Genomic DNA, 19,858 nt, shown 5'->3' with positions numbered 1-19,858 from the left:
TAACGAGTGGGGTCCTGCAGGGATTGGTTCTGGGACTGGTTCTGTTCAATATCTTCATCAATCATTTAGATAATGGCATAGAGAGTACACCTATAAAGTTTGTGGATGATACCAAACTGGGAGGGGTTGCAAGTGCTTTCGAGGATAAGATTAAAATTCAAAATGATCTGGACAAACTGGAAAATGGTCTGAAGTAAATAGGATGAAATTTAATAAGGACAAATGCAAAGTATTCCACTTAGGAAGGAACACTCAGTAGCACACATACAAAATGGGAAATGACTGCCTAGGAAGGAGTACTGCAGAAAGAGATCTGGAGGTCACAGTGGATCATACAAGATAAATATGAGTCAACAGTGTAACGCTGTTGCAAAAAAAGCAAACATCATTTTGGGAGGTATTAGCAGTATGGTAAGCAAGACATGAGAAGTAATTCTTCAGTGCTACTCCACGCTGATTAGGCCTCAACTGGAGTATTGTGTCCAGTTCTGGGTACCACATTTCAGGAAAGATGTGGACAAATTAGTGAAAGTCCAGAGAAGAACAAAAAAAATGAGTAAAGGTCTAGAAAACATGACCTATGAAGGAAGATTGAAAACATTGGGTTTAGTCTGGAGAAGAGAAGATTGAGAGGGGATGAGATAACAGTTTTCAAGTACAGAAAAGGTTGTTCAAGGAGGAGGGAGAAAATTTGTTCTTCTTAACCTCTGAGGATAGGACAAGAAGCAATGGGCTTAAATTGCAGCGGTTTAGGTTTAGGGCGGTTTGGGTTGGACATTAGGAAAAACTTCCTAACTGTCAGGGTGGTTAAGCACTGGAATAAATTGCCTAGGGAGGTTGTGGAATCTCCATCACTGGGGATTTTTAAGAGCAGGTTGGACAAACACCTGTCAGAGATGGACAGGGATTAGTCCTGCCTTGAGTGCAGGGGACTGGACTAGATGACCTCTCGAGGTCCCTTCCAGTTCTATGATTCTATGATAAGCTGTGATGTCATTCCCAGAAGGGCCTCTGCCATTTGCCTGGATAACCTCATAAAATGTCTGTGCCCCATGAGGACAGAGGCAAATCATATGATACCCACATCTAGGACTAATCAAGCGCCTATGCACACATGGCACTTTTGCTTCTGTCAGGCTTATTTGACTCACTTCTAACACCACCCATATTCTGAGCCGCACTATTTTGCTGCATCACTTCCAAGAGCCAGGGAACCAAGGGGGCATGAAAGAAGGGTGGGTCATGGTGGAGCAGTCAGAGGGGAAGATGATTTTAGCAGTGTTTTTTTGGACAGGCTGGAAAAGGAGTGCAGATGCTATAGAGGGAGAAGGAACAGGCTATGGTTAGAGGATAGAAAACATTTGCAAGTGACATTCAAGTTGAGACAGTGGGAACATAGAGAAGGGAGGAAGGGGAGCTATAAAACATTTCAGGAGGCTGAATCCTCTTTTCCAAATATGTAGTGATTCCAAAAACCTTCCTTGATTTTGCAGTCACTCTGGCAGACAGGATGGGTTTCCCCTTGTAATGTAGGGAATGAATTCCCATATCATCATTGGAGTATCACTGAATAAACGTGATAAGAGTTAGAAGACCATATACTGTTCTCTTGCTCCAGCAAAAACCCAGAGGAATACAATGGAAGTCTGTGGTGTTATTCTGGATTTAACTGAGAACAGAATCTGTCCCCTAGATTTAAAATCCCAGCAATGTGGCCTGGCTGCTCTGAAGTCAATATATATTACATCCAACAAACTGTGCTGAAAGACCATTACGTTGCAACATCAAGCCCCCAAAAGTGAGGAAAGGCCAGACTTGTGCAACCTTAATTTGCCTCTCTTGCACCACCATACAATCTAAGTTCATAATCATGTCCCATTTTCACAGCACCTATGCCTCATTCAGTGAATGGGTAGATATTCAATATTTCTTTTTATTCTCCTCATTTAGTGTATGGCCCCAGGCCTTATTATTAATTTCCTCCTGGGAGTTTCAAAGGTGGTCTCACCAGAGTATCAAACTGTTCCAAAAACATTAATGAATTTATCTTCTCAAAACTCCTGTGAGATTTGGTGGTATCATCCCCATTCTACGGAAGGGGAGCTGAGACGCAGAGAAATTAAGGCCAATATTGTCAAAAATGTCCACTAATTTTGAGTCCCTAACTTGAGATACCCACACCCTGATTTTTCTGAGTACTTAGCATTTTTATAGCACTTTATGTGTTCAAAGCACAGCTCTCAGTGACCTCAGTTGCTGCTGTGAGTACTCAGTACTTCTGCAAATCAGATCCCAGGGTCTCAAGTTAGGCATCCAGAAAATGAGGAACACACAATTAGTGACCACTTGTGAAAAATTTGGGTTAAGTGACTCGCCCAGCATCACATAGGAATTTGATGGCAGAGGTAGGGGTAGAATCCAGTTCTCCAGGGCAGCATTCAATTGCTTTCACCATGAGACTTTCCTTTCTCTACCTGTAATGTCCTGCCTTATTCATCACAAACCTTCCAATTTCTGCAACAAATGAAGCAGAGGTCCTACAGCCTTCTTCTCTACACAACCCTGAGTCATCCTCAGAGCTGATCCATCCTGTGCACTGAATGAGACAGGAGTCCCTGGAAAAAATATTGTGTGATCATGTAATCAAAGAGGTATCAGGCACAAAGGGGCTGAATTACGGATTACAATAGGCAAGAAAAAGAACTAAAAAGGAGAAAGAAACTGTGCAAACAGCTTGAAAGCCTATTGACTCCCAGCTTGGGTCAGCTGCAGTGTTCAGACCTTTAGCTCCTTGGCACAGACCTCTGCTACTTGAGCTAGTAGAGTAACTGACAGTAATAGCAGGCTGAGTATGTGGACCAGGCATCAGAGGGGGATGAGACACACTCTGCCGGTGGGTTTTACAGACATCTGCTGACAGCGGAAGACTGGAGAGATTCAGGTCTCCTGGGTTCAATTCCAGGTTCTGGAGGGAGTGTGCTCTAGTGATGGGAGACTCTTCTGCCCCCTATCCTCCACACCCCCGTATGCTCCTATCTTCCTTCCTCTCATACACCCCAGCCGCCACCCCTCCCTTTGCTCCTATGCAATCCCCCTCCCCTACTGCCATTCCCTACCCTCCCCTGTTTCTGTCTCCCACTACTTCTCCCCACTTTCTGGCTCCTGTAATCCCCACTTCCTGTGTTCCCCCATTCTCCACCCTGGTTCCTCAGTGCTGTGCATTCAGGCCACTCCCTCCTCCATGCTACCTGGTCACCACCAGGGGGAACACTGAGTGCACAGGAGGCACAGCCTCCCTGCTCACAGCTGTGGTGCCTGGTGCCAGGGCAGCCTGGCATAGCAATTGCAGAGAGAGTCCTGAAGCCCCTGGGTGGAGCATGCTCAGTAGCTCCGAGGGGGATGGTGCATCTGCTCATGGCCTCTTTGGAGAATTTAGCTGTCAAAGTCTAACAAATCTCTACAGAACATGTGAAAACTGCAATTTTTCAAAGACTCAGACTTGGCCAAATTTGGACAGATTTTGCCAGGAAAAGCAAACGGCACATCTCTGAGTTCAGGACAACTCCCCTGTCAAATTTCCTGTCCCTGCTCCAAAGTGCCCGGGTGGTAGAACTTCTCAAAAAAATTCTTACAATCAATTCATTCACATGGGCAAAACAACATATTTCCCCCTAATCTTATTCTTGGAAATGGCCAAACCACGTCTGCTGAAATGTTTAAAAATATTCCACTTGAGGCAGACACCAAGCATGGAAAATTTCAGCCCAGACAGTTACAGTCTGACAAAATTATAAGCAACTGAGAACAGTTCTGAGGGGAAGTGATGGCCAACCTTAACTAAAAGTAGTTACAGTCTGACAAAATTATAAGCAACTGAGAACAGTTCTAAGGGGAAGTGATGGCCAACCTTAACTAAAAGTGTCACTACAATATCATTTATATCCTGTGGGATGGGGAAAGCACAGTCCACAGCTATTAACTCATCAAAAAGCAAATCAGAACCCTACTTAGATAGCAGGGTGAGGGAAGGGGATACTCAGTTGGTACCAGCCGGAGAAGCAATTCTTATCATACAAGGTCTCAGTCACAAATAAATGAACTAGATTTGGGATGGAAAAATGCATAGGACAAGTAATAGTTAATAATAATTACCCTACATGACCGCAAGCTAAAACTCCATCATCAAAGCTGTTCTCGCCAGCTACATGAGCAAATACAGAATTAATCCATGTGTCTAATTACACTGTGCCTGGATGAATGTATGTGTATATCTGAGTGTGCATGAGAGTGAGTTTGTGGGCCTGATTCTCCCAGCCGTGAACCATGTGCAGTGATTTACACCTGTGCAAATGGAATGCAAAGCAGGTGTGAGGATTCTAGTAAATCAAAATTATTGAGTCACATGCACCGCTGGGTGCATTCTACATCCGCTTTGCATAGACACCAGTGAAAACATAATGTGCAAGACATTGGGAGAATCAGATGATGTATGTATACACACACACACACACACACAATATGATATGCACACAGAAAACTGCCCTCACACACATGCACACACTCAGATTAAACCATACATGCACAGACGCACTCATGCACATTCAAACAGATATACCCCCACAAACAGATGCACACACACTCATGTACATACAGCTGCATTTACACACATATTTTATAGTTGCCTTATTTCCCTTGAGGGCACCATCACCACGGTGATGCAGGGTGCCACCTTCCTCAAAGCCAAGATGAGAGCTGCCTGTGGACATCACATCACAGTCAGAACATTTACAGTACAAATAGCCTTACCCAGCTGGTGCCTGCAGCACAGAGAGCAGGCTGCTGTGCACATAGTCCCAGTCTGTCTCCACGGCACCAATGTAGTATCTTCTGGTGATTCCAAAGCTCTCCTGAAAGAGACAACCCAGCAGAAAGCAGCACAGGACTCCTCCCGGCATAGTGCCCCTCATGCTGGGGAGGCAGAAGAGTTTCTGATTAAAAAAAGAAATTTCTGACAAGAAAAAGATTTATCTTCCATCCAGCATCTTTAAACCACGGGAAAAAATGAGGGGAAGCCGGCACCCACAGGCTCAGTCAAACCTCTGGAAAGTTTTCCGAGGACATCAGGAGAGGGAGTCATTGTGACCGAAGCAGTGCAGAGGGGAACATGCGTAAGCAATGGGATCGCTCTTCTGGGGATTAGCAAAAGGATGAGCGGAAAAAACAAAGGGAAAAGGAAGGCCAAGCAAAGCTTTAACTTTTCCTGGTCTGCAGCACTCCAGGTTCAGGGTGTTTATTTGTATTTTGAGGCTTCCACTTGTTATACCAATTATATTAGACCAATAAAAACCAGCAGGATCTTATTAAAGGGGACAAGACATTTGTCACATTTATTGTAAATACCATTATAAAACAAAAGATAACAGTAAGCAACGTTGTTTGGCTACTTATTCCTATTACTACTTACTTCAATTACTACTTATTTCTTATACTCATATATATATATACACACACTCATTCGCACGATCATTCATACAAGTTCTGTATAGATGTCATAGTTACCAGCCTAAACGTTGCTTGTGACAGAATACTGGCCAGGTATCCTGTACACAAGAGTGGAGCCGAGTCCAAGTCAGGTGTGCACCTGATGCTCCTGGAGGGTGGTAGCAGAACCAGAGATTCAAAGACTTATTCTTCAGAGTCCAGTTTTATAGGAATTTATCCCTATGTCAGTCCATGAGAGTTGCTTCATTCTGCTGTTGTGAAATCAATCAGCAAGTGGCTGGCTCCATGTTGTCAGATGTTTGTTTTTCCTTCCTTTGAGGTGGTGGGGTGGATTCCAGTTTGCCCTCTGGGGGTCATCTGGTTGATCCCACTTGACACCTTCTTCAGCCGACACTGAATTCTTCAGGCTGGTAACTCCCTAACCATTCATTCATTATTTAAACTAGGCACTCATTCACATACATTCTCTATCTTAATCCCATCTATTTCACCGTCTCTTTACCTTTTGGGGTGTTACCAATTTATGTGAGACTCCCTGTCTTTTATTATTCAAAAATAAAGTGAGATGAAAATTTATAGAGGGTGGGGGTCTCTATCTATGTACTATAACAGCTACTGTTTTGGCTTACCGCTGTGATTACAAAATAGTAATTACACAGTTTTGCCTGAGGCATAGTCAATTGACTGCCGGCATGCTGAGTCAATTAACCAATTAACAGCTTACAACGGCCATTACAAAGTAAAGTAGCGACTACAAAGTGTCACAGAGTCAATTAACGTTTAACAAGTTTTATGCAAAGTATTTCTTTGAGCAGGCTTCACACAGACACAGCTGGTGGCTTGTAGGTTAGAGGTTAAATCTCGGGAATCACATTTATTTCTAATATAAACCTTTAGATATAAAGTATCAATTAATAATAAATCATTTCTAACAATAATTTTTTTCATATAAACCATGTCTAATATAAATCTTTAATATCCCTACACACTAAGTCAAAATCTCGGAGTGAGTTGTGGAAGGGAGGGGTTGATGGCCAGGGGAATTTAGGTGTGGTCTCTGCATACTCCCACAGTCCATGGAGAGCAAGATGCTTTATTCTCTCATAGCAGCCATATGTAGCCGGGATGCTGAGACTGGCCTGAGCTGCAAAATTATGATTCCATCTAGATATGAAAACTGTTTGGGTCCAGCCTATTATAGATTCAGGGGCCAAGAAGGAAATTTGGATTCAAAGCCAAGTGCTGGTTCTGCAGCCTCTAAAAGTTCAGGAAATGCAGATTCAGGGGACAGTGTATTCCCAACATCATAGAATCATAGAATATTAGGGTTGGAGGAGACCTCAAGAGATCATCTAGTCCAATCCCCTGCTCAAAGCAGGACCAACACCAACTAAATCATCCCAGCCAAGGCTTTGTCAAGCTGTACCTTAAAAACCTCTAAGGATGGAGATTCCACCACCTCCCTAGGTAACCCATTCCAGTGCTTCACCATCCTCCTAGTGAAACAGTGTTTCCTAATATCCAACCTAGACCTCCCCCACTGCAACTTGAGACCATTGCTCCTTTTTCTGTCATCTGCCACCATTGAGAACAGCCTACCTCCATCCTCTTTGGAACCCACCTTAAGGTAGCTGAAGGCTGCTATCAAATCCTCCCTCACTCTTCTTTTCTGCAGACTAAACAAGCCCAGTTCCCTCAGCCTCTCCTCATAAGTCATGTGCCCCAGCCCCCTGATCATTTTCATTGCCCTCCACTGGACTCTCTCCAATTTGTCCACAACCCTTCTGTAGTGGAGGGACCAAAACTGGATGCAATACTCCAGGTGTAGCCTCACCAGTGTTGAATAGAGGGGAATAATCACTTCCCTTGATCTGCTGGCAGTGCTCCTACTAATACAGCCCAATATGCCTGTCCTAGCAATCTTTCTCAAATCTGAACCTTAAAGTCCAGGAATGAGATACTAGCATGAATTTCCCTAAGCTTAATTACCAGCTTAGATCTGATAGGCTGCCACCACCCAAAAATATAGTGTTTTGGGGCACTCTGACATCCCCAACCTTCCCTGGGGACCCCAAGAACCCAGATCCCTTGGGTTCTTAAAACAAGGAGAAATAAACTATTCCCCCACCTCTCCCCCTCCCAGAATTTCCCTCCCTGGGCTATCCTGAGATACTGATCTAACCTCTTAAATCACCATACAGAGAAGCATCTCCCTTCCCTTCCACAAAGAGGCAAACAGATTCAAGGAAAACAGAGAGAGATTTTATCACTCCCTATCTCCCCCACCCGTCCTGGTGAGTTATCCTAATCCCCTGGGATAAAACAAGGGAAACAGAGAAAACCCAATCAATCAGGTTCTCTAAAAAGAAATCTTTTAATAAAAGAAAGGAAAAAGTAAAGAATTATCTCTGTAACTTTAAGATGTAAGTATTACAGGGTCTTATAGCTTACAGACACCAGAAAGAGACTTTCCTACCAGTACCAATGCAAATTAAAATATTCCCAGCAACTACACATATAAAAGTTAACCAGCCAGATCCACAATTGCAAATAGAGTTAAAACAATTAAAAAGCCTAAACCGCCTATTTTACTTACTCTATGAAAAGAAACTTAGAGAGCCTGTAGTAATGTCTGGTCTCTCTCAGACCCTCCGAGAGAAGAACAAAGAACTCACACCCAAACTTCCCTCCACCCAGTTTTGAAAGTATTTTGTCTCTTGATTGGTCCTGATTGGTCCTCTGGTCAGGTGTTTCAGGTCACTGTTTGTTAACCCTTTTATAGGTGAAAGAGACATTAGCCCTTAGCTATCTGTTTATGACAATGCCATTAGCCTTCTTGGCAAAGAGGGAACACTGCTGACTCATATCCAGCTTCTTGTCCACTGTCATCCCCAGGTCCTTTTCTGCAGAACTGCTGCTTAGCCAGTCGGTCCCCACCTGTAGCGGTGCATGGGATTCTTCCTTCCTAAGTGCAGGACTCTGCACTTGTCCTTGTTGAACCTCATCAGACTTCTTTTGGCCCAATCCTCCAATTTGTCTAGGTCACTCTGGACCCTATCCCTAACCTCCATTGTATCTACCTCTCCCCCCAGCTTAGTGTCATCCGTGAAGTTGCTGAGGGTGCAATTCATCCCATCATCCAGATCATTAATAAAGATGTTCAATATAACCAGCCCCAGGACCAACCCCGGGGCACTCCACTTCATTCCAGCTGCCAACTAGACATCGAGCCCTTGATCACTATCTGGTGAGCCCAACAATCTAGCCGGCTTTCTACTGCTCTTCATGGTATAGATACATATGGCTTATTGCAGATAGGCAGGGCTGTGTCACTCTAGTGATCAACATAGCCTCACATTTTGACATTGTACAGTGTAACCATACTAAAGATGGACCCAAAGCAGAGCTCCAGATCCAAATACCCCCAGACTAGTCATTGCTATCAGATGGCTGTTGAGTGGCTTATATACAAGAGCTACAGGTCTTTCTTTCCAATACCTGCTATTCCAGAAGGGAAGCAAAACAATGAATGGGCTGTGGAGATCAACCCCACTCTTATGGGGGAAATCCTTTGTTCATGGTGACAGCTGCTACCAATGTATAAAGGAGTCGGCTGAACATTGGGGTAGCTAAAATCTAAGACCATCTGTGACTTCTGATGACTGAAGTTTGTTGGATTCTCAGAGATCCCAGACCAGTTTGATCCAATGCCTACTAGAAGTTTAACCTTGATACCTCCTGAAGCCAAAGTGTGTATGTGCCTGTGTGCATGTGCCAAGATCAGGGTGTTGACTTTGTCTGGAAATATCCTGAGTAAAAATCGCTTCCCAGTACAATGTGCTTTGTTCATGCCTGATAATAGTGATCCCAGTCCTGAAGACAACAGGAGTTTGCTTTTTGTGGGAGCAGGCCCAGGCCCTACACAGAGGGTTATACATACTAATAGAAGGCATGTTTCTGGGCATCAGCTAATCAGGATAAAGGACATTTCTGTCCATGGAATAAGACTGAACTATTGAGTAACTACACTCTGGATTTATTTTCCACTTTCCTCTAGAGCATTAACCAGGTTGGATGATGGTCTACACGGTCTGAACTGCTATGGACTATCCTATGTACCAACATGCGCAAAAATCATGTGGATTAGTCTCATACCACATCCACTCCAGTTAGAGGCTCAAGGGAAATCCCTTTTCTGGGTGTTTCAGAGGACCACAAAATGATCCACAAATGTCTCCTATGTGGATGTAAGCAGAGTCAGGATGAACTCTACCCTGACATTTGGTGGAAAGAATTTCAGAGAGTGTATTTGCATAGGCACGCCTACCCCATCCCAGGCTGCCGAGCTGTGGGACTGCTTTGTGACAGAAATGACACAACCTCAGTTGGGTGGTACTTGCTAGGCAAGGGACATGGGTTCCAAAACCCAGTGAATTGAGAGAGGCTGGGGACAGGTATCTGTGTCTGGTGGTGCAGTCTCCTTATGGAGCCAGAAGCACTAGTTCCACCCCCTCCTCTCTCCACTGTGGAATGTCAGAATTGATTTTTTTATTCCCTTAAGACTCTATATACAGGTGACTGAGCTGAACTCACTTTGGGCTAATGGTGCACTAGCACTGAGGCTCCCCTACTAAGAGCTGAAATCACTAAGAGCTGAAATTACTGAGCTGAGAGCACTGAGTACTGTGCTAACTAGTGGGGGAGCCTGAAGCTATATTGTGGAACAGAGCAGCTGGTGGAGTGGAGCAGTTTGTGGGGATGGCTGGAGCGGATCACGGGACAGCTGGTGGAGCGGAGCGACTGGCAGAGCGGAGTAGCTGTGGGACAGGTGGAGTGGTCCACAGAGTGAGCGGAGCTGAGCAGTTTGCAGGGAGAACTGGGGCAGCTCATGGAGCAGAGCAGCTGGTGGAGCAGAGCAGTTTGTGAGGACGGCTGGAGGAGCAGAGTGGAGTGGCTGGTAAAGCGGAGCAGTTTGTGGAGAAGGCGGAAGCAGAACCCATGGAGAGGCAGGGCAGTTGGCCCCGGACCACATAAGGTACCCCTTTCTACCCAGGCTGGGGGGAGGGACCTCTACAGATAAACTCTCGAACTCTGGGGTGGCATTGACCAGAGACTTTTGGGTTGTTGGACTTTGGGGTGATTGGACTTAAAACCCTAAGGGGAAAAAGGACATTGCCAAACATACTTGGAGGTGGGTTTTTGTTTATGGTTTGTGTTATAACCTGTTTGTGGTGTTTCTCCAATGGGATGCTGCATTGATTCCTTCCTTTATTAAAAAGATTTTGCTACACTCAGAGTCCGTGCTTGCGAGAGGGGAAGTATTGCCTCCTAGAGGCGCCCAGGGGGGTGTGGTATGTGAGTGTCCCAGGTCACTGGGTGGGGGCTCGAGCCAGTTATGCATTGTGTTACTGAAACGGAACCCCTGGATACTGAACCTGGCCCTTGTTGCTGCCAACTCAGAGGGGCAGAAGGGTTATATGTATGTCCCTCTTTAAATACTTCCATTCCACCACACACTTTCTTTAAAATCACCCCAGACGGGGAATCCACTATGAATACACCCACCTGGCTAGGCCCAAATGAAGCAACAGAATGGAAGAGAATTGGAAACACCCCATACCACAATGCATAGTGACCTTCTGCATAGCAAAAGCAAACAACGTCCCTCTCTCTGAGTCTAGGAAAGCAGCTCAAAAATGATTCACCAAAATGTTTTATGCAAATCTTTCTCTATTTTTAAGTTTACATTTTTCTTCGTTGTTTTTGATGACCAGAAAATTCTCTCCCCTGCCCCATGCTGAGTTAATTGATTTTTTTCTTTCTGTAAACAAATAATAAAAAGGCAGAAAGATGAGGAGTGAGGCAGGCCTAGTTTTGTCCTCTGCTATGCAAATGAGGTGATGCGGGAAATGCCCCATGAATCATTCCCAGGAAGTCTCTTCTCTGAAGTAATGCACCTTCAAGGTGAACAGCTGCTTGGCTGCTCCTTGAGGCACCTAAGGGAGTGGGGGAGCTGCAGGGAAGAGGACAGTGCACCTTGCCTGCTCAGCTGAACCCCAATTAGACTTAAAAGAGGCCACCTGGGCCCTAGAGGGAAGGAGCCAGGGTCATGGGTTCTGGAATTATTTTGATAGTGGGAGTGCTGAGAACCATTGAACCAAAATGGGTGCTGGAACATTTTTGATAGTGGGGGTTCTGAGAAGCATTTGTGTGACAATTGAACCAAACTGTAAATCCTGTACATAATGGAAACCACTTCAAGCCATGAGGTGCTGTAGCACCCCCCGCACCCCTAGTTCCAGTACCTATGGCTGGGATGAGTCAGAGCCTGAAAGGAGCCAGAAGTAGGAGGTGTCTGAGACTCAGAGACAGGATGTAGCAAGGAGGAGCTGGCAGCAGTTGCTTGGGAGAGAGCAGTAGGAGGCCCAATAGAGAGAGCTGAGTTCCCACAAGAGCTGGAATGGGAGTATTGGTGAGAACAGGCCACAGCTGTGGGAGCTGATGAGCGGCCTACAAGAAAAGGGGAAGATCCTTCTTGATCAAGGGAAACTGAGTCTGGAAGCAAGAAGGATGGCTGCTGAAGGGTGGATCCCTGAGCTGGGGTAGGACACACAGGCAAGGAAGTGTTCGGAGGGGAATGCTGTGGGGAGCCCTCTTGCAGGTGATCTGACTTGGGGGCTGTGTAATACAGGAGTTGTCAGATTCGTCCCTCAGGCAGGGAAGCCTTGAGAGTGGGGCCCTGCATGAGGAGCAAAAGGACCTGGGAACACAATGCTGCCATTGACGCTTAGGCAGGTGACATCAGGTGATCTCCCTGGAGAGGGGAACGGAAAAACCTGTTGTATCTTGTTATGTTTACAATGGGAATAGGAGGATGGTTTTACTACAAGGGTTTTCGGGAATCACTGCTCTGGGTGTAGTTGAATAAATTAAGGCTGGAGGCAGGCTTTGTGTCAGACACTGAGAGATATGGTCCATTTGTGGGTGGCAGAAAGGGAAAACTAAGGCAGGCCCATCTGTTGTGCTGGAGACTGACACTGGAGGGTGCCCTACACAGGGCTAGCCTACCACAGGGGGAGTTTGTGTTCACCAAGGCACAACATGAAGAGCTTTAATCAGGACAGATCTCTGCTTTCTTCTCCCTCATAGAAAGACATTGCATTGTCCTCTAATGATCACCAGTACTACAGGCTCAGTTCTGACCAAGGCAACACACAGAAGCCAGGCTGGGAATCTCTGACGAGCAGTGTGTAGGGGCGGAGGCTGAGCTCTCCAGTGCTGTCAGGGGCAGCTCTAGGCATTTTGCTGCCCCAAGCACGGCAGGCAGGCCGCCTTCGGCGGCTTTCCTGTGGAGGGTCCGCTGGTCCCGCGCTTGGAGTGCTGGGGCCTGGAGCTGCCCCTCTGTGCTGTTCCTCTGAGGGCCACTGAGCTTGTCCTCCATGACAGGAGTGCAGGAGGGCTCTTTCTGGGTTGGAGCCTAGTTGTGTGGTTCACTGGCTCACGCTTACACGCTCCATGTCCTGACAATGGAATCGAGGCACACAGGGCTCACTTACCACCCAGGATAAATTAGAGAAGCCCTGAGAGATGCCTTTGTTCCTCAGGTCCTGTGTCAATCACAGCTTGGCTGGCCCTGGGAGCCAGAGAGGGCATTTATCCCATGGTCCATGGTAGGTGTGGGTATTATACCCAGTCACACACATTTATTCGTCAAGGTCCTGCTTGTGGGTACTGAGCCAACAGAAGTCACTGTATGGAGCTCCTGCCAGAAGCTGAGCCCTATGGTGGCACTCAGAGCACTGAGCCCCAGCTCCTTGAGTGGAGGTAGGGTGACCAGATGTCCTGATTTTATAGGGATAGTCCCAATTTTGGGGTCGTCTTCTTATATAGGCTCCTATTACCCCCCACCCCATCCCAATTTTTCACATTTGCTGTCTGGTCACCCAAAATGGAGGGAACAGGAATCCAGCCCAGCCCCTGTCTCCCCACCAGACACCAAGAACCCGCCCTTTTCCCCCAATGGAAAATATTTTCTTCCTCTTTCTTTCCGTTTTCTGTTCCCCTTCATGTCACCCTTCGAATCTCCTTGGCACAGATGCACATTCTAAAAGTGAAATACAGGGAATAAAAAAACTGAAAGACGGAAAGGAAGAGGGAAATTTAGGGAGAGAGGGGAAGGAGGAAATTAACATGAGTATCTGACCAGCAGTGGTGGATTAGCCACTGGACTGACGGGGCCTGTGCCTAGGGGCCCCAGCCAACTGGGGAGCCCCGGAAAAACATCTACCACCAGGCAGCAGAAGTGCGGAGCCGTGGCTGCCAGATGGGTGGGGCAGGGGAATCCCCTGCATCCCAACCCCACTCCCTGTCAGAAACCATGGGATGGGAGAAGGCCCCCTCAATGGCCCTCAACCCCATCCCTGGCAGGGGAAGCCCCCACGTCTGTCCCCACTCTCCAGCAGAAGTGTCGAGCAGGTGGGGAGGAAGAAGCCCCAGTGTCCCCTTCCTGGTCCCCCACAGAAGCGCAGGGGGTGGGGTGGGGGGAAGCCCCAGCACCTGGACCACTGCTGCAGCCCTGGAACTGGAAGAGCTCTCACTCCACACTGCAGCCCTGGTGCCATGGCACAGGGACAGAGCTTCTCTGGTCTTGGGACTGTGCAGGGCGAGGGAGGCAGAAAGGAGCAAAAGAGATTGGGGCGCTGCAGTGGGGGAGGACGCTAGATGGAACAGGGGCCACCCGGAGAAGGGGCAGAAAGGGATGGGGCCATTGGTGGGGCTGCAGGCAGAAGGGGCAGGGCTGCAGGTGGAAGGGGTGGGGAGGGACCCTTCACTTATTCTGGCTCAGGGCCTGAGGAAACCTTAATCCACCTCTGCTGACCAGACCTGAGAATTCACCTCTTGGGCTCTAGGAACAGGAATGCATCCAGCCTTGCAGCCCCTCAGAGAGGCAGAGCAGCATTATCCCCCTTTAACAGCTGGGGAAACCAAGGCACAGAGCGGGGAAGTGATTAAACAGCAAAGCTGGCATCAGGCCAGGATTTCAGACTCCATATGCTGCTGTGATTGTTGCTCAGGTCTGAGCTGCCTGTGGAACTGTTGAGTAGGGCTCAATCTTGCTTTACCATTTCCCCCATTCAGCTATCCCGTCCTCTGCAATCTAGAGTAGTTTGATGTCATTTTGCTCCCTTCCCTCTTCCTTGTGTGCTCCCATCCTGACGTGCCCTGGGCCAGATCTTCAGCTTAAGCAACTTGGCAGAGCCCCAACTGTAGTCAGTGCAGCAATGTCAATTTACCCCCAGCTGCTCTGACCCTCTGTGGTTTCGCATCACTGGTAACACTGTGGGAGTGAAGAAACCACCCAAGGCATCTCCGGGGGTTGGGGAGACCCCTTCTCTTCCCAGCATAACTCACTCTCATTGCTAGTACATTGAGTCTGGCCACTTTAGGGGAAAACCTTCCAAGCGATGATACTATCCTGCTAGGGATGCAAAATTTTCTAGGGACTCTCCCCTTTAACAAGTGAAAAAACCCAGCCCTCTGGGGGACTGCCCACTCCTTCCTTTTCATTATCTAAGGGGATGGCTGACACAGCAGCTAGCTCACAACCTGGGTGGAAAACACTCTCCTCATAGCTCAAAGCAGCGAAATTAAAAACTATCAATTCCTTAAGTTCAAGTAAAAGCTTCAGTAGCTTTTCGCCTTGCATCCCAGGGATTTGTTTTCTTAAAAAACATGTTTTGCAGCAAACATCTGACTAGGGCAAAAGCTTTTAGTGGGCATCCCCACACATCCTGTCAACTCTGCTTGTGTCTTAGTGAGGCTGTATATTCTCCAGGGCAAGGGTTGTCTGTGTTATAGCTCTTGTAAAGCATTTTTAGCAACTAAGAATAATACCCAGCTGTCTGGCACTTTTCATTCATAGATCTCTCAGCACTTTACACAGCAGGGCAGAATCATTATTCCCATTTCACATATGGGGAAACTGAGGCACAGAGCAAGACAGTGACTTTGCCACTGGTCTGCTGGGTGATACTGGATGAGCCAGAAATAGAATCAAATGGAAAAATCTGGAAAAATATTTGTTTTGTGTCAACTCAACATGATTTTTTTTCGTTTTTTCTCGACCACAATTTAAAAAAAAATTGTTTGACCCAAAATATTTTGCTCCTTTTTTCATTTAAGTTAGTTTATTTGTCTGTTCTTCTTAAATAAATCCAGCAAAATTTCAAAACAGGTGATCATTTTGTAACAAACAGTCAAAATAGATCATTTTGACAATGTCTAAACAAAAGGTTTTCTTTTTTTCCCCTCAGCTGAAATGCTTGGCTGAATTTGACTTGGATTTATGAATAGTTGCACTCACCCTGTAACTAGTAGTTAATTTGCCAAAAAATGCAATCTGCAAAACTTTTCCCAGCTCTGATTGGAGCCCTTCTGTACAAATAAATAAAACAACAACAATAATAGCAACTAAAGGCTGAAGGTGAAGGGGTCATCTTGTGGCTAAGGGAGAAACCGTGGAGTTGGGAGAACAGTGTGCTGTTCCTGTCTTCTCCACTGACTCAGTTTCTGGCCTTTGTCAAGTCACGTAATATCTCTGTGCCTCCGTTTCCCCATCTGTAACACAGAGGTGATCTTAATCCTTAGACGCTATGCTTGTAAAACATTTGGAGATCCTTGGACAGAAGGTGCCTCACCAAGGGAAATATGGATTCCCTTAAAGCTGGGCAAAGTTGGTAGTTTTGCACAACTCTAGCCAAGATCCATTATGTGTATATCAGTACTTCCTGGGGAGCCCAACCAAGGACCACAGCTCTGTTGTGCTAGATGTTGGGCAGGCAAGTAACAGAAAAAAGGCTAGTATGGGAGGCTAATTAGACCAGAGTCATTCAGCTGTGCTGGCTTGTGCTGGAGCTGAACCTCTGCCCCTGCACCAAGCTGAGTAGCAGGACAGGGTAGAATCAATGGGACTCCTCATGGGAGTAAGGAGACCAGGGATTTAGCCCTGAATTTGCAACCCAATTGGCAAATTTTAGATGAGCTGGGAAGTTCTAGCAACTCACAGCCACTTAAAGCAAGCCTCACTGGGAAGTACAAGACAGTGGAGGAACTCTGCTGTCTGAACAGGAATAGAGCCCCTGCTCCCTCACCTTCCTCCACTTCCATATAAATCAGGGTCCAAATACCGAATCTTGCAGAGCTAGTTCCTTTATGCCCTTTCTTGTCATACTCTTTGCCCTTGCACTAAGTCGAGGTGCCTTGCCCACTTCTGCAATTCACTGGTTTAGTTCTCTTCTCGTAGGGCATCCAGAGGCCTTTGGATCTGGGCACCAATCAGTTAAGTCTCACTATAAGCTGGGTCTGAACTATGCCCCGCTTCAGTCTCAATGTTTGGAGTGGTTGAAATCTGTGTCCAGATAGTGCACACGTGCTCATCACCACTAATTTCTGAGGGTGATTGACACTGAGCAGTCGTGCAGCGATGGGATTGCTCAGTATTCCAAGTGAACAGAAAGGTTTCCGGTGGGTCTGGAGTCTCCTGGACCCAGAACATCCATTTGGTCTGGGGGGAGGGAGGTTCCCTTCTTTTCTTCCCACCCCCAAGCCACTTTCAGGCTCAGCTTGCTGTGTTCAGCGACCAGCTCACCAGCAATGTCCCTTGGTGATCTCAAAGGGGGAATGAACTGGCCAGAGGTTCCATCCCCCTCACCTGATTTTTGCCCTCTTAATTAAACACATTTAAGGACAATATTGAAAAGCTGCCCAATGAAACTGTGCCTTTAACGAGATGCCAGTGATCCCAGTGCAATGTTCTGGAAGCTTTGTCTGAGTCAGTGGCACTCACTGAGCACAGTCACATGCAGCAATGTCAAAGAGGGCAACATTAACCCTAGCCACAGACCCCAGTACCCACGTATGCAGAGAAAGCCCTGCTTGTTTCCCTGCAGAGTGTGTTCTCAGTTACACAGAGGGTTTGCAGGGTAAATATTATTCAGAAAAAAGTGAACCACGTCTAATCTCTTCTGTGTAAGTGACTCAGGGCTGCCCTTTTGGAACAGTGAGAACTAGAGAGCAAGTGACCTACTGCACATGGGGCTGTGGCCTGGCACGTATGAGTCCAAACCAGAATATGCGGGATCATCAGTTACTTTTGCGCACCTCTTCTTGACTGGAGCATCTCCCATTAGTCATTGCAGCAGGGGCAACCTAATTCTCAGTGGAAGCAGGGCTTCTAGGTGGGGGAGTTCTCATTCTCCTGTGGAAGATGCGCTGGAGGCTTTGGTTGCCTTTGGCCAACTCTGTTGCTTGTTAGGGTTGCCGGGCATCCTGGCAGCTCCAATCAGCACTGCTGACCAGGCCATTAAAAGTCGGGTCAACAGTACAGCGGGGGCCCAGGGCTGAGGCAGGCTCCCTACCTGGCTCTGCATGGCTCCCAGAAGTGGCCAGCATGTCTGATTCCTAGGCGCAGGGGCCAGGGAGGCTCCGTGCACTGCCCCCACCCCAAGCGCCAGCTCCGCAGCTCTTATTGGCCAATGGGAGCTGTGGGAGCTGCGCCAAGCCCCTTAACCCTTCCGCCTATGATCCAGACATGCCGGTTCTTCTGGAAGAGACCTGAGGTAAGCACCGCCTGGCCAGAGCCCACACTCCAAACCCCCTCCGCCACCTAAACTCCCTCCCAGAACCCGCACCCCAACTGCCTGCTCCAGCCCTGAGCCCCTCCTGCACCCCAAACTGCTCATCCCTGGCCCCACCGCAGAGCCCTCACCTCCAGCCAGAGCCCCCGCTTCTCACACCCCAACCGTCTGCCCCCAGCCCAGAGCCCCTCCCACACCCTAAACCCCTCATTTCTGTCCCCACCCCAGAGCCTGCACCCCCAGCTGGAGTCTTCACCCCCTCACATACCCCAATCCCCCGCCCCAGCCTGGTGAAAGTGAGCGAGGGTGGGGAGAGCGAGCAATGGAGGGAGGGGGATGGAGTGAGTTGGGGTGGGGAGGGGGCAGGGCAGTGGTGTTGTTTTGTGCAATTAGAAAGTTGGCAACCCTACTGCTTGTGTGGATTCAATCCAAGGCACACAGGCCCATCGAAGAGAGGAGGGATAGCTTTGTGGCCAAGACATTAGTTGACACCTCAGCAAATGGGAGTTCAATTCCTCACTCTACCACAGACTTTCTTTAGCCTAGTCACTGCTTCTCTCCCTGCACCTCACTTCCCCGTTTGTAAAACAGGGCAAAAGTTTCCTTTCTATCACCTTCTGCCTGTGTAGACTGTGAACAATTTGAGTCAGGGCCTGTCTTTAATTATGAACAGTGCCTAGCACAATGGGGCTCTGAAACTGGATGCAAGCTATTGTGCTACTGTAATAGTGCACTCCGTTTATAAGAATCACTGATATAAGAATCAACTACATATAGTGATTGAAACCACTGGGACAAAATCATTCCTACACCTAAAATACTCTGCTTATAAGAATCAAATCATGCAGGACGGATGTGATTCCTATACAAGGAGTGCATTGTAATAGCAAAGCTTCAAAGGTTTGCCCTGACTCATTTTCCTTTATTCCTTTGTGCTCTGGTCTCTACCTCGTGCTTCATTTCAACCTAGATACCTTCCAACAGTGTAACTAAGGATCTTGTCAGCCCCCACCCCTCCCCAGGCTTGTCCAAAGGGGGATTTTATTAATGCAGCTAATTTTTATCACACAGAGGGTCAGATCCTCAGCTTGGTGTATGCCAGCATTGCTTCATTGGCTTGAATGGACATATGCCAATTTACACTATCTGAGGCGCTAACCCTTACTACCTACCTTAAAGGAATCACTTTTGGATCCTGCTGACTAATTCTGAGCTGAGCAATAAAGAAAGAAATGAGATTTTGCAAATGGATGCTCACTAGTTAAAGAGCAGAGAATCAATACAAAGGCATTCTCCCTTTTGATGTTAACCAAGAAGTTGTTTTCAATTTTGGAAATTAATAATAAAGTTTTGTCTCTTGTTTCTTTTCTCTCTCCCTTTGGCAAGACAGTGAGTGAAAAGTAAATCCATTTGGGTGCTACATTGTAAAGGAAGTGAACCCAGATGATTTCAGGGAGAGAAAGCCTGTTCTCTTTCAGCTGAGATACATGACCATACCATGAGAAAATTTGCTGGGAGAGCCTTTCCCACTGGAAAGTATTGTTAACTATCACTGTAGTGCCTAGCAGGAGACTGTCACGAACCAGGGCACCATGATGCTAGGAGCTGTACAAATACAGAACAACAGAAGGTCCTGCCCCAAAGAGCTTATGATTTTAGTGTAATCCAAGACACAACAGATGGATGCCTCATATTGATGGGGGACCACAATGAAATGGTAA

The 19,858-nt window shown here is 47.0% G+C and overlaps 1 protein-coding gene across 1 annotated transcript in view; it reads right to left on the bottom strand.

Annotated features, from left to right (window-relative positions):
* The window catches only part of F8 (coagulation factor VIII), a 74,804-nt gene extending 69,667 nt beyond the window's left edge, over positions 1-5,137 (bottom strand). The window contains exon 1 of the mRNA XM_050965749.1: positions 4,807-5,137. Coding sequence (XP_050821706.1) covers positions 4,807-4,955 — 149 coding nt within the window. The 5' untranslated portion in view covers positions 4,956-5,137. The remainder of the gene's footprint in view (positions 1-4,806) is intronic.
* Between the last annotated feature and the right edge of the window lie 14,721 nt (positions 5,138-19,858).

The sequence above is a fragment of the Gopherus flavomarginatus genome, chromosome 8 (genome assembly GCF_025201925.1).
Source record: "Gopherus flavomarginatus isolate rGopFla2 chromosome 8, rGopFla2.mat.asm, whole genome shotgun sequence".
NCBI lineage: Eukaryota > Metazoa > Chordata > Testudines > Testudinidae > Gopherus > Gopherus flavomarginatus.
The sequence above is the reverse complement of the archived record's forward strand: the minus strand, read 5'-3'. Positions and strand labels throughout refer to the sequence as shown.